This window comes from Vigna unguiculata, chromosome 8 (assembly GCF_037176805.1).
Source record: "Vigna unguiculata cultivar grain cowpea cultivar isolate G323 ecotype 2 chromosome 8, ASM3717680v1, whole genome shotgun sequence".
Classification (NCBI taxonomy): domain Eukaryota; kingdom Viridiplantae; phylum Streptophyta; class Magnoliopsida; order Fabales; family Fabaceae; genus Vigna; species Vigna unguiculata.
The window spans coordinates 7,696,967-7,712,175 of NC_140799.1; the positions used below are offsets into that span (position 1 = coordinate 7,696,967).

At 35.7% G+C, this 15,209-nt stretch overlaps 1 protein-coding gene across 1 annotated transcript; it reads right to left on the reverse strand.

Annotated features, from left to right (window-relative positions):
* Positions 1–2,768: 2,768 nt before the first annotated feature.
* LOC114194790 (uncharacterized) lies at positions 2,769–3,798 on the reverse strand. The gene is made up of 2 exons (XM_085665523.1): positions 3,342–3,798; positions 2,769–3,158 (listed from the first exon to the last, which is right to left on the reverse strand). Exons 1-2 carry the CDS (start codon positions 3,447–3,449, stop codon positions 3,063–3,065), a joined length of 204 nt encoding a protein of 67 aa, XP_085521649.1. The 5' UTR covers positions 3,450–3,798; the 3' UTR covers positions 2,769–3,062.
* Positions 3,799–15,209: the final 11,411 nt, after the last annotated feature.

Genomic DNA, 15,209 nt, shown 5'->3' on the forward strand with positions numbered 1-15,209 from the left:
TTCTCATCAATAAAACTACATACACAACAACATCATTGGGCATTAAGGGTGCCTTTCTCTACTGCAGACTCTCCCATAAGGATCCTTCCAAACCCATTTTCCAATACACACATTGATTCATAGGAAACAATCACTCTTCATATGTTCGTATATTTACAGCTAGCTATTGGCACATAACAATCCCCAATTTTATATATGGAAGGTTGAATACGGTGATGCAACAAAAGAAACAATCAAAAGTTAACGGAAGTTTAACCTCTGAACGGACCGAAAAACAGTGATGCAGCGGCACAGTGACGGCGCAAGGGGCGAAGCAGTTGGTTGATCAGAGATGGAGGCATAGGATAGAATCAAACCTCTTTTAATTTCTCATGCGATTTTAGTCTCTTTATTTTTACTTTACTTTACTATTTTAACTTTTAAAATTCGTAATTTATTATTTTTAAACAATATTCTTTAATTGTGTATCTTTTTTAATATTTTAATTTTTATATTTTAAATCACCATTTAGATTTTACCATCTGTTCAAATGTTCATGTTCCAAATTTCGATAAAAAGATTACTATTTTACTAGTGGGTTGTTAGGGAAAAATAAATATTTTGGTTTGAGTCTTACATTGCATCATCATCACTTACAAATCTTGAATCATCTTCCAAGTGATGTTACTGCATAAATCACATGAGCCTTCTTCATCTTTTACTTTTTTCTATTCTTTTTAATTGTCTAATCATCTTTATCCTGTTCCAAATCCATTTTATGATTGTTACATAATCATCTTTGTCTTAAATGTAAATTTTCACGCTTGTACCACCTCGGGAACCGGTATGTGTGCTGCTGTCAAGCTCCAGCACCGAAGAATAAGAAATGTAATGGTTTCGTGTTGAGGGACTCAGTGAGAAGATCTTGCGGAGATAAGAAAATGTTTTGAACGAAGAGAAGGGGACTAACCACACTAGCCCTCTCCCATTCCATCTCATGCGAGGCTTTTGGAGTTGGGGGCCTTTCGTGGGTAAAAAAAATGGGACCGATCACGGCTGGCCCACGAACTGCGAGTAAAAATGACAGCCCAAGCACAGACAATTGGTAATAAAGAGTGTCTCCTGCGTTTTTCTCTCCCAAATCTTTCCATCTTTGAGGACATATATTTTATTTTCATATATTTTTTCCTGCCTTCTCAAGAAAAAAAAAAATTCATTTTCTCTTTTTTATTGTACAAGAGTAAGCATTTTGGAGTTCACATTCATATAGAAATCCTTAGAAAATTAAAATCAAACTGTAACTTTATCTTAAAAGCTATTTGCAAAATCTCGTAATTCACCAAGGGAAGTAGTAATGCATCCACTTTAATTACCTAGGCTGAGAAAAGAGAACCATATTCCTAATTCAAAAAACTGTTCAAATTCTAGTTTTATATTGTCTCAAAATAATCCAAATGCTCGGAATCACCCAAGAGGTATGAATTTGAAAGACATAATAGTCTTTTATTGTCTAATTTATTCTCTCAAAGAGTTTATATTCCAACAAACTTTATATACCTCTGGATAATGACGCTTGTTGGCTTACATTTCAAAACATTGAACAAATTCTTTCCAACCATATTAACGCAAATAAATTGCTATCATCATTAGTTTGGTAACACTTATGAAAAATGAGTCTAAAGTAGACGTAAATTGATATATCTTCCATTTTCTTAAATTTTATCCATTGTCCTTTGTTTTCACAATCAAAAATACAATAGTTATTAAAACCTTTTTAATTAACGTACAAAATATTTTTTTTTATATTCTTTAATTTAGAGCATTTGTTAACTACCCTTCGCTGGAATCATAATATACAATTTTCTCGATATGTACCTGAAAGTAGTCATAATTTTTTAAAACCACAAATTGTTAGGGAAGAGATACCTTTTGAAGTGATTTCGTGGACAAAAACAATAAGAGTCCAAATTATTATGTGTCCAACTAAATTGTATGGGCGTGTGAAAGATGTTTCTTTTCCACAACAATATGGTCATTGCGGGCTTATTTTTAATATTTAATAATCATTTTAACATAACATTTTGATGCAGTGTGCAAAAATTGAACTACCTTCAAAGACTATAATCTTATCTACAACCGAAAGCAAATATCAATACTCAGTAAAGGTTTTTTAGAGTGAGTGACATCTCACTTCATTTAATTTTCCTAAATTTCAAGTTCTCTTGAACATTTAGCTATACTTGAGCTTTTTTCAACATTAGCAACTTGAATTATCAGCGAATGAAACAAGATACAGTATTTATTCAAGCCCTCTAAGTCATTAACAAAAAAGGTGTGAAATAAGCGGAAAGACAATTAAATTGTGTTGTAACTGCATTGTATCAGCAAATTCAGTAGAGATACAAGTCACTCCAAATTGATGTCACATGATAATAAGAGATGAGTACCACCAGTGTTAATCAATGTAACTACTTAAAATGATAAAGGATAAAATGAAAGTATGACTGTTATATCTATGAAACTTATTTTTAACATAATATTTACTCTTAATACAATGGTTCTTTCCTAGGTTGTATTGATTAAGCATTAGATGAAACATGAACAAAGCAAAGGGGCGTCTATTAAATTGATGCCGAGGAAACATGAACAAACCACTGAAGCCCTTCAACTATACAATGATCCTGAACAAATGCATTCATGTAATGTAAGAAAAATGACATCAAAGGACTGAAACGGGATTGGTTTGATTTGAATTAGAATCATGCTACATATTGCCATATGATCAAACATATTCCAACATAAATTAATCACCATTAAATTCAAACATAATACATTTATCTGCATTATCTTCTACTATACAAATCTCTTTCTTAGGTTTGACGCAAGCTGCATGTTTCAGTTCTATGAAATTGGGTTAATAGTAAGGCTTTTAAGCCCTTTCAACAGCATATGAAAAGGGAGAAACTATACATCGTTAAAGATGTTCTAGTATACAAAGATAGAATTTTTCCAATTATTCTCATAAATCAAACATAAAAAGAAAAAGAGAACATCAAAAAGTAAGAAAAGAAAACCACAATTTTTCAAAACTTGGAGGATTCCTCAAACTCGTTCAATCTCTCGTCCTTCTTCCTCCTCAATTCAGCCTCATAGTTTCTCAGCCTCTCGTTCATTCTCTCCTGCACACAGCACAAGTACACCCACATCAAACACACGAAAAAAGAAAAAAATCTTTAAAGAGAAAAGGGAAAAGGGTTTCAAAATATTCTATCAAGCCTCCATTAGTTAGCTTCAGAAAGCCATAAAATTGAAGAGGCAGAAGAAGCAACTGGAAAGAAAGAAGAGAGTGATGGTATGCTAACCTTGTAGTTAGATTCAACACGGTGCATAACGTAGAATCCGAGGATGCCTCCAAGGATTGTACCGGCCATGATTCGAATGTAGCCCCATTTCTGAGAAACAGGTCTCATTATCGTTTCTTCACTCTTGATTTCTGCAGAGAATGTGGTTTCAGTTTCAGCGTTTAATGGTACGGGCTTTCTGTTTTGGATATGTTACACCGGCCCAATTTTCAGAATAAACAAGTAATGGCAATAACTTCACCCCATCAATTTTCAAAAAAATGACCATTTTTGACCCTTGTAAATTTGATTTTTGAATTATTAATTTCGGAATTTCTCTAATAACATTTTTCGGAATGAAATTTTGAATCAAACAGTTGGGTTAGTCCCACTACTGCAATAAATTAACATTAACTTGGTACTAACCAAGTTGTCCCAAGTGCCACAATGACCAATTCATCAGTCCAAGACGTGACAATGGTAATGGATAATCGCAATATACAACAATTTAGCCACTTTGAAAGGCCTCATAAGATTTATATTGGTAAAGATGAAGGTCAAAAAGTTCAAGATTTTGGTTCTTCGTGTTTCAAAACCACAACAAATCCTAATTTCTCCCTTTACTTACACAATAAAAGGAATTGCCCCTTACATTGTGCCTTTCCATGCCTTTATCACCTTTAATCTCAAAATTTTCCTCCCCAGAATTTTCAGTGTCCAATATTTGTTTTGGCTTTCATGGAATTTCAACTTATATCAAAATTTAAATGACAAGGATTTCTTTTAATTTGATACCCGTTTGGGACTCCTTGACTCTATTAATTTTGCTTCATGACCAGATAAAAGGATATGTTTCATGATCCTTCTAGGGCCTTTCTCTGTATATCCTTTTTTCATCCAGTTACTCGGTCATTCCTTGAATAGGAAAAATTCTTAACCATCAAACCTTGTGTGAGCTTGCTCAAATTCTATTCCATGCTTATTCTAACATTTCTCAGTTGAATTGGTGTTTTTAACAAATGCATCCAAAGGAATATTTTAGGTCTTCTTAATTGATGCTTTTAAATCACTTATATGACTCCTCAAACTTCAGAACATACAATAGGAATAAGATACACCAGTAACAACAATCAAATCACAACAAAAGTATGTAATGGCTTTTATTATAGAATGCGCACATCCGTCTGGCTTCTTACCATTCGTCTTCCTAAAGAATCAATATCCCATAAAGTGACCTTAAGGTTGTTGATGGAACCTTGAGTAAGACACTAATGTCCTTAAATACACTAACTGCTAATTCTAAATTAATATTTCATTTCATTTCTTATCTTATCTAAAAATCCTCCAATAAATTCACGTGAGTTCTCTGCACAGTGTTATTGTTTACAAAACTACAGCTATTACACAGTTATCCTATCATCCCACAGCTTAAAACAAAGAAAACCCAAACATCTTAACAGAAAAACTGGATAAAAAAAAGCGAGATATGAATGGAAAGAGACAGAGCACATCACATGAAGAATTTAGAATAACCATAAATAACAGTCATGAAAGCCTTAAGACAGGAATCCAACACCTAAAGCATAGAACAAATACATAAGCTCAAAGATCGCAACTTAAAAGTGCTTGCAGCTACTTCAAATTTCTCACTCAACGGAGCATAAAAAATGAAAATGTAAAGGGAAATAAGTTTATGAAAACTATTTAATTTGCAGTTAGTTTCTTCATCCACACCAGAGAGGAAAAATAATAGCTTCCTCCAATCAATCTTATCCTTGACTGTCTACTTCAAAAGCTAAAGCACTAGAAAATTTCAAATACAAAATTTAATTGCATCATCTCTGGGCCCCAAGTTTACTCATATTTAATATCTAATGTTAATCCTATCACTCTAAACAACTTCCAAGATTTCTTGCCAATCTGATTGATTTCAATTCCAATTTCCACCAGTTTGTCAGGATATCTTCAGCATACATTGTCTTAAACTGCCATAGCTTGCATCCAATTAACATACTAATTTGGTGGAACTTACATGAAGCTGTCAGGATATGTTTGACCCCAATAATAATTTAGCTGAACTCACATCCCACACACGATATCTGAATGGGAAAACCTAGCAATTCCATATGTATGACCAATCACGAATTATTCTACAATATATATATATATATATATATATATATATATATATATATATATATATATATATAAATATCAAATGTACCAGTAATTCAAGCTTAAATAAAACGTTCTCATCATAAAACTACATAGAAATATCACAACAACATCAAATCGAAAAAATAAAAGAGTAAGATATGTCTTTCTCTCAGTCCCACACCCTCATTGGGCATTAACGGTACCTTTCTCTACTGCAAACTCTCCCATAAGGATCCTTCCAAACCCTTTTTCCAATACACATTGATTTATAGGAAACAATCACTCTTCTTCATATGTTCGTATATTTACAGCTATTGGCACATAACAATCCCCAAATTCATATATGGAAGGTTGAATACGGTTGATGCAACAGAAGAAAAAAAGAAAGTTAACGGAAGTTTAACCTCTGAACGGACCGGAAAACAGTGACACGGACCGGAAAACAGTGATGGCGCAAGCGACGAAGCAGTTGGTTGATGAGAGAGGGAGGCATAGGGTAGAATTAAACCTCTTTTAATTTCTCATGCGATTTTAGTCTCTTTATTTTTACTTTACTTTACTATTTTAACTTTTAAAATTCGTAATTTTATTGTATTTAAAACAATATTCTTTAATTGTGTATCTTTTGTAATATTTGAATTTTAATATTTTAAATCATTAAAATATTTCTATGTAATTTTTTATTATACATAGCAGGTGATCTTCTCCTTTGGAATAACAAAAAGTTAGCTTCCATTTATTAGAAGAATTTAAGCCACTACTTAAATTTGTAATTTGGCCAAAATATTCATGTTCCAAATTTTGGTAAGGACAGTACTATTACACTAGTGGATTGTTAGAAAAAAAATAAATATTTTAGTTTGAGTCTTATCTTGTATTATCATCATTTATATATCTTGAAACCTGTTCCAAGTGACGTTACTTCATAAATCACATGAGTCCTTCATCTTTTACGATTTTTTTCTATTCTTTTTAATTATCTAATTATCTTTATCTTGTTCTAAATCCATTTTATGATTGTTTACATGATCATCTTTGTCTTAAATGTAAATTTTCATACTTATATAATCTTTTGATTTAAATTTGCGTCCAAGAGTAAGCATTTTGGAGTTCACATTCATATAGAAATCCTTAGAAAATTAAAATCAAACTGTAACTTTATTATCTTAAAAGCTATTTGCAAATTATAGTTTTATAGTCTCAAAACAATCCAAATGGTCGGAATCACCCAAGAGGAATAGGCCAAGCTTTGGAGCATAAGAAGTTGGTACACACTTTACCAAAGCATAATGAAGCTGCTGGATACAGAGAATAATCAATGCCATTAATAATTTGTCTCAATTATTCTGTGAGTTCAACAGCTGTCAATCAATGCTGATGTGATGAATCATGTTGGTCTTAACTACACGAAATTTCGATCTCCATTAATTTCATTTCACCATAATTTTAAAAAAACAGCAAAAATCAATTTTAATCTTTGGTGAAAGAGGACCAGAAAGCGATTCGGCAATGATTGTGTTTGCACAAACTCAATGATAAATAGAAGGCATATATCACATAATAGATCTATCTAATTCTGACGTAGTTGAAATGAACGCTAACCTCTCTCGACGCTATCGCTGCCGCCACGCTTGTACCACCTCGGGAACCGGTATGTGTGCTACTGTCAAGCTCCAGCACCGAAGAATAAGAAATGTAAGGGTTTCGTGTTGAGGGACTCAGTGAGAAGATCTTGCGGAGATAAGAAAATGTTTTGAACGAAGAGAAGGGGACTAACCACACTAGCCCTCTCCCATTCCATCTCATGCGAGGCTTTTGGAGTTGGGGGCCTTTCGTGGGTAAAAAAAATGGGACCGATCACGGCTGGCCCACGAACTGCGAGTAAAAATGACAGCCCAAGCACAGACAATTGGTAATAAAGAGTGTCTCCTGCGTTTTTCTCTCCCAAATCTTTCCATCTTTGAGGACATATATTTTATTTTCATATATTTTTTCCTGCCTTCTCAAGAAAAAAAAAATTCATTTTCTCTTTTTTATTGTACAATAAAAGAAATAAAAAATTGATTTCTAAATTATACAATGGAAGTCATTTTTTTCTAAAATATAACTTTTGGAGAAGTTAAAAGTAATATTTGGACTATACAATTTAACCACTTAAAAAGTATACTCAGATCGATTGCTTGAATAAATTATAAAACTCCACCCAGTTAGATGTCGAGCAGTTCAAATGCGTTTTTTTTTTCGTCATTGTATAAGTTTCTCATTCAAACATTTTGAACACAGAACAAACCTATGATTAAAAGCAAAATAAATGAAATAAAAACATGGCATTTTCTTACATCAAGCACGAGATTTAATGTCGTGAAATTATCATGTGAAGGAAAAGAACAGATACTCATTTTTGCAACCACAAAAAAGATGATTTGAAAAATAACTTAGTTCGGCAAAACTATAAAAGGAAAATTAATGCGAGTACCAACCACTAAGTAACAATGCACAACAACATCAACTGCATTAATGATAATAATAGACCTGGCTAATACAAGTTCGAAAAACAAAATCATAGCTCCATGAGCAAAGTGGCATCGATCTCCAAAAGTGCAAGACCCTTTTGCAAAATTCTCACACAGGTGGAGCAGGGGCACCAGGAACACCGACATTGAAATAGTCAAAAGTAAATCTTTTACCATATTACTTGCCTCCTTTATCTGTTCGAAAGTTCCCTCAAGTTCAATGTTTCTAAGGTTTGGCGACAGATCTGCTTTGAGTTCACACCACCCTTCCCAATCATAGCTCCTGCCAGAGAAACTTCTACACTGATCTTGGCCGTAGAAATGGCGCCAAAGCTACCAGCCAAGGCAGGAGGCTCAATTCGACCAGCCATTCGACCAGCTGATGGAGGTCCCAAAGGTCGATGATCATCAAATGAGGGAGCAAAAGGTTTACCAAGTTCCCATTCACCATGAGCAAAATGTCACTTGTCACCAAATTTGCATCCTTCACCTTAGAGAAAAAAAATAATTTAACCAATAATTATATTATAAAAAATAAAATTAAAATTATGAAATGTGAAAAATCAAAATTTCTTTACATAATATAATATAATATAATATAATATAATATAATATAATATATATATATATATATATATAATATAATATAATATATATATATATATATATATATGATAGCGTTTGTGTTTATGAATTTTTTAAATGTACATAATATTATAAAGTCAAAAAATAAATGAGAAATAAAGTAAAATGAATAAAGAAAACATGAGAAAATAATTATCAATAAATAGGAAAAAAAAAGAAGAGAATATAGACATTTTTATGAGAAACACGGTTAATTTTTAAAATTTTAATAAATAATTATATTATAAAGAATAAAATTAGAATTATGAAATATAGACATAAATGAGAGAATCCTCTCATTTTTATAATATATATATATATATATATAAACTAACATTTTAATATCTATACTCATAATTATTTAGTTTTCATAATGTGTATGTTCTTATTAGATTTGGCCAAGAAGTTTTCAAGGTAGGTCGACTTCACTATTGACGTGTGGTCGAGTTCTGAATCATCCTCGAGCTTAAAATTTAATAACTATTACAAGTAGACCCAGTTATTAATGAACGAGTTTATGTGTTGTTGTTAGCATATGATTGAGTTTTACTCGGTTTTTCAACTCTATAGGCACTAGATCAACCAATTCTTGGCACATTGTTGGCCTTTCTTAGCATTAGATCGATCCAATAGATTGAAGCACATTTGATGACTTAGGTCCAATCATAGGTGAAATCAAAGTCCTAGTCACTTTAATCATGCTTAAAAGAATACAAGACATGGAGCTTCAAAAGCACCATGGACTTAATGAGCTTCAAATGCTTTTATCATGGCCAAGGAGGATATCAAGATTTGATGAGCTTTCTAATAGTCTATTAGTCTAGTTTAAATTGGGCTATGTATTAGGCCAAGCTTTCAATAAATTGTAAAAACTATAAAACGTAGCTTGGATCATGAATAGGGATGTCAATGGGACGGGTAGGGTACAGTAGTAGTTCCCACATACCCTACCCACTGGATAAATATTTGTCTCGTACCCGTACCCATATCCGTCGGGTATCCGTTATATGGGTACCCGCATAATTTTTTAATATCCACGGATATCCACGGGTATCCGCGGGTATTTAAAAATATAAAAATAAATATTTAACAACATATTTTAATATAAATTCAACTAAAATACAATACATAATATTCAAAAATTTTAAACAAAGTCCAAATAACTCATTTAAATAGTGTTGAATGACAGTTTACAAATAAATGATTTTTTTAAATCTAATAGATAAAAAAAATAACTCATTCAAAATCAATATGTTAAAATTTTCATCATGTTTTTTTTTATTTTTTTTTAATTTAAATTAAAGTATAGCGGGTACGGGTATTCACGAGTACGGATACTATGATACCTATATTTGTCTCGTTAACATGCGAGTATTAAAAATATCGGTACCTATTACCCGCAAGTATTCATTTACAATATCCATTTCCTACCTGTTGCAGGTTTTATCCGTGGATACCCACGGGTATGGATTTTTTTGACGTTGCTAATCATGAATCACCTAACCATTGAAATTGGATCCATCCAAGCGCAATTTCAATAGGCTAGGCTGAGAGCTAGCTAGCATTTTCCTTGCTTTGCACATTTAGCACATGGAGCAAATGAGGGAGGCGTGACATGCCACTTGGCAAGTGATCCAAAATTGGTGGATCTAGGAGTTACAAAAGGTTTCAAATATCCTAAAAAGGTCCTATTGGTCTTCCATCTTTAAGGGAATTGAGCATCAAATTGATTTTGTGCCTGAGGCTAGTTTACAAATAGACTAGCCTATAGGACAAATCTCCAAGAAACAAAGGAGATAGAGACTCAAGTAAAAGACTTATTAGATTAGGGTTGGATTCAAAAGAGTCTTAGCCCTTATGTTCTTCTTATTTTATTAGTACTTAAGAAAGATGGCAAGTGGAGAATGTGTTGTGACTGTAGAGTCATCAATAATATTACAATAAAGTGTAGGCACCCAATTCCTAGACTAAATGATATATTGGATGAATTGCATGGTTCCATTATATTTTCCAAGATTCATCTCAAAAGTGGTTATCACCTAACTAAAGAGGTTGATTAATGGAAAACTGCTTTCAAGACCAAGTTTGAATTGTATGAATGGTTAGTGATGCCTTTTGGCCTTACTAATGAACCAAACACTTTCATGTGACTCATGAATCACATCTTAAGGGATTATATAAGTAAATTTGTTGTTGTTTATTTTGATGATATTTTAGTGTATAGTAAGAGTCTGCATGATCATTTAGGTCAGTCCTCTCCCTTCATAGGGTTAATCATTTGTTTGGTAACATAGATAAGTGTACTTTTTGTTTGATAATGTTGTCTTTTTAGGTTTTGTGGTGGTCAATAAAAGCGGGGTTCATGTGGACCCCAAGAAAATAAAGGTTATCCAAGAATGGCCTACCATTAAAGATGTTGGAGAAATTACGAGCTTCCATGGTTTGGCAAGCTTTTTATAAAAGGTTTATTCCTAATTTCTCTAGTCTTGCTTCACCACTTAATGAGTTAGTGAAGAAAGATGTCACATTCATATGTCCAGGTGCGTGAGGATCTGACTATGGGAGTTGGACCAGTGAGAATCTTGGATTCTCAAGTGAAGCAGCTCAGAGGGAAGGAGATCAGGACGGTGAAGGTGCTCTGGGATGAGGCAACTCAGGAAATGACGTGGGAGATGGAGGATTTCATGAGGAGGACTTATCCTCATCTTTTCGTCGGTAAGTTCTCTTTTTCGAGGTCGAAAAATTTTAAAGGTGGGGGTAATGTAAGACCCGCAAAATTTAATTAATTAAATAAATAAATAATTAATAAATGCGGGAGGCTAGTGCATTTATGACATTAATTTATGTTATGTATGACGTGGAAAAGTGCTAGCTCAAATGGTTGAGAGTACTTTGATTGTCTGAGAAGACTTGGGTTTGAGTCCTATGTATGCCAATTATGTGTATTTTGTTGTTAATGTTTTAATAATATGTTGGGCCACACTCAGTATGAGATAATGCTTGAAGTGTATGTGTTAGCAAGAAATATGGGTTGGCCTGATGGTTTAGAGTTGACTTAACTTTGGGCATGGTGTGGGTTCGAACCTGGGTGGACTCAAATTTAACTTCTTTTTGCTAAAAGGTTGTGTGGCTGAATATGAATAGTTGATAGAGACTTTAGCAGAAGGGGGTGGCTAAAGGAGTGAAGTAGAGAGGGAAAAAGGAAGTGGTTGCACGGTCAGTCCTTGGTGATCAAAGGAATCCTTCAAATTCAAGTTTTAAGCGGGGGTTTTCAGGTTAGGGGAGCTGAACCTGAATTTTCGTTTTAACTATCGTATGCTGGTGATTCTGATAGGTTTTGTACTCTGAATTTCGTGCTGCACATGAGGGAATTTGGGGTTATGGGTTTTGGGGACTGTTTCATTGAAATTGACCTAATGCATGCATATAAGGGGGTTGTGTTCGGGGTATTCTGTGATTATGTAAAGTTGGGTTGTTGGGGCATAACTTCGTGTCCAATTATGTTCATATGCCTATCTGAGTTGTGTTGAGTGAATTGGTATGTTTATGTTGCGTTTTGAGTCTTTGGTGCAATGTGGTATACGTGAATCAGTGCCAGAACCTGCAGTTTTCGCTCAGGCGAGCTAGGCTCGCCTAAGCGAGACATGCAGGGACTCATAAACCTCTCTCTGCTCGAGCAGTTCGCTCAGGCGAGGTGATTTGGGTTTTGGGCGACAGACCAACTCGCTTAGGCGAGGGTGACTCGCCCAAGAGAGAATCCGTGGGTGTCTCGAGTGCATTGGTTGCGTAACTCGCGTAGGCGAGGTTTGTTTCTTAGGCGAAATCGCATCTCGCTCAGGCGAGAGACTCTCGCTTGAGCGAGAGTTCGAAGAGCATTCTGATGGGAGTTCACTTGCAGCCCAAGCCAGAGAGGTGAGTTTTGGGTGAAACGTGATCTCGCCCAGGCGAGTGTGACTCGCCTAAGCGAGGGTTCGTGGTTGGTTTTATGTATGGTGCTCGCTCAGGCGAGGTAACCTAGCCTAAGCGAGGTGAACTGGAATGCTTAGGCGAAAGTTAGATGTTTAAGCCTAGAGATGGATGGGTGATACGTTTAGAAGCAATAAATTGCAGTATTGGATTGATCGAAGATTGAATGGTGATGTGTGATCTATAAGGCTTCTAAGATATCTAGATGGTGAGCTTGCTGGTGTTCCATGGGTTGTGGCCCGGAACGTATCCTTGAGTTGTGGCTCGGGATAGGGGTTAAGCACGTGACATTCTATGGGTTGTGGCCCGGAATGACTTCCCTTGAGTTGTGGCTCGGGATAGCAGATGAACACGAGGAATCTTGAGTTTTAGCTTGGGTTGGCGAGTGTGCCGGTGTGAGTGTGCTGGTTGTGGCTAGTACGAATGTGTCCAGATGGATTGCCCTCCTCAGTGGTTGCTGACAAGTTTGGTAGCCCTGGGACGTTGCTTACATGGTTGTGGCCATGAGAAGAACTCAAGCGAGGTTTCCTGATGTACTTATTATGCATGGTGGTGGCCATGTGGAGGGAAGGTAACGTGACTTCCATGAAGTGCATCGGTGCACATGGTGGTGGCCATGTGATGGAAATAAAGTAAGATTCTGTGGGAAGAGAAAAGATACTTGATATGGTTGTGGCCATGCAGTATATTTTGTATGTTTTAAGCACATGGTGGTGGCCATGTGATGGAAATAGAGTAAGATTCTGTGGGAAGAGAAAAGATACTTGATATGGTTGTGGCCATGCAGTATATTTTGTATGTTTTAACTGTTAGCTCACTCTATCTGTTTGTGTTTGGTGATGATCGTGTACGCGGTACTCATACATATCTTTAAAATCAATAATAAAACAACTGCACATAATTGGCATACATAGGACTCGAACCCAAGTCCTCTCACACAATCAAAGTACTCTCAACCACTTGAGCTGGTACTTTTCCACGTCACATTAAACAATAGTTAATGCCATAAAGGCGATTTCTACTCGCATTTATTAATTAATTAATTATTTAATTAATTAATTTTCACGGGTCTTACAATTCTCCCACCTTTAAAAGTTTTCGTCATCGAAAATAGAACTTACCAGCAAAGAGGTGAGGATAAGACTTCCTCATGAGGTCCTCCATCTCCCAAGTCATCTCTTGAGTTTCCTCGTCCCAAAGAACCTTCACCGTCTTCAACTCCTTACCTCTCAGTTGCCTGACCTGAGTATCCAATATGCGCACTGGTCCAACTGGCATAGTCAGATCCTCGCGTACTTGCACCTCATCTGACTCCAAAACATGATCTAGACTTGCAATGTATTTCCTCAACTCTAAGACGTGAAACACATTATGGAAGTTGGATAGGTGAGGTGGTAAAGTGATTTCATACGCCGCTGCACCTATTCTCCGTGTAATCTAATAAGGCCCTATAAACCTCGGAGTCAACTTCCTTGATTTAAGAACCCTTCCGATACCTATGGTTGGCATCACCCGAAGAAGTACATGGTCTCCTTCATCAAACTTAAGTGGTCGTCTCCTCTTATCTGCATAAGACTTTTGCCTACTCTGAGTTGCTCTCATCCGGTCTTGGATAAACTTGACCTTACTGGTCGTCTGTTGCAGAAATTCAGGACCAAGCACAAAGGTTTCACGATCCTGATACCAGCACAATGGGGTTCTACACCTTCTTCCATACAATGCTTCATAGGGCGCCACACCAATACTGGAATGGTAACTATTATTGTAGGTGAACTCCACCAAAGGTAGCACATCATTCCAGTTTCCCATATGATCCAACACACAAGATCTCAATAAGTCTTCTAGAGATTGGATGGTCCGTTCAGACTGTCCATCTGTCTGAGGATGATACGCTAAACTCATCCTCAACTGTGTTCCCAAGGCCGCCTGCAACGATTGCCAAAACTGTGAGGTGAATCTAGGGTCCCGATCTGATACTATACTTTCAGGTACCCCATGCAATCTTACCACCTCTCGCACATACAACTCTGCTAACTTGTCCATCGACCACTTCTAATTCATAGGCAGGAAATGTGCACATTTTGTCAGTCTGTCTACTATCACCCAAACTGAATCATGGCCCTTAGTCGACTGCGGAAGATGTGTCACAAAATCCATAGAGATATTGTCCCACTTCCACTGAGGCACGTCTAGTGGTTGCAGGGTACCTCCCGACTTTTGATGTTCAATTTTGGCCTTTTGACATACCAAACACTAAGCAACAAAGTCTGCTACGTCTGCCTTCATACCATTCCACCAAAAGGACTCCTTCAAATCCTTATACATCTTAGTCATACCTGGATGTATGCTAAGACGACTTTGGTGACCCTCCTTCAGTATCTGCCTCCTGAAATGAGGCCCTCCTGGTACACACACTCTACCTTTAAATCGTAGAATGTCGTCCTCTCCCATCTAATAATCCTTCCCTTTTTCAGTACCTAACCACCCCACAAACTGTTGTAATTCCAAGTCATGCCCTTGAGCCACACAAATTTCATTCAAAAATTCATTAGTAACTCTTAGCAAGCTACACTGTATCGAGTTTGATCCAAATTGCATCCCCAGGTTCATATCTCGGAGTTTCTCAATC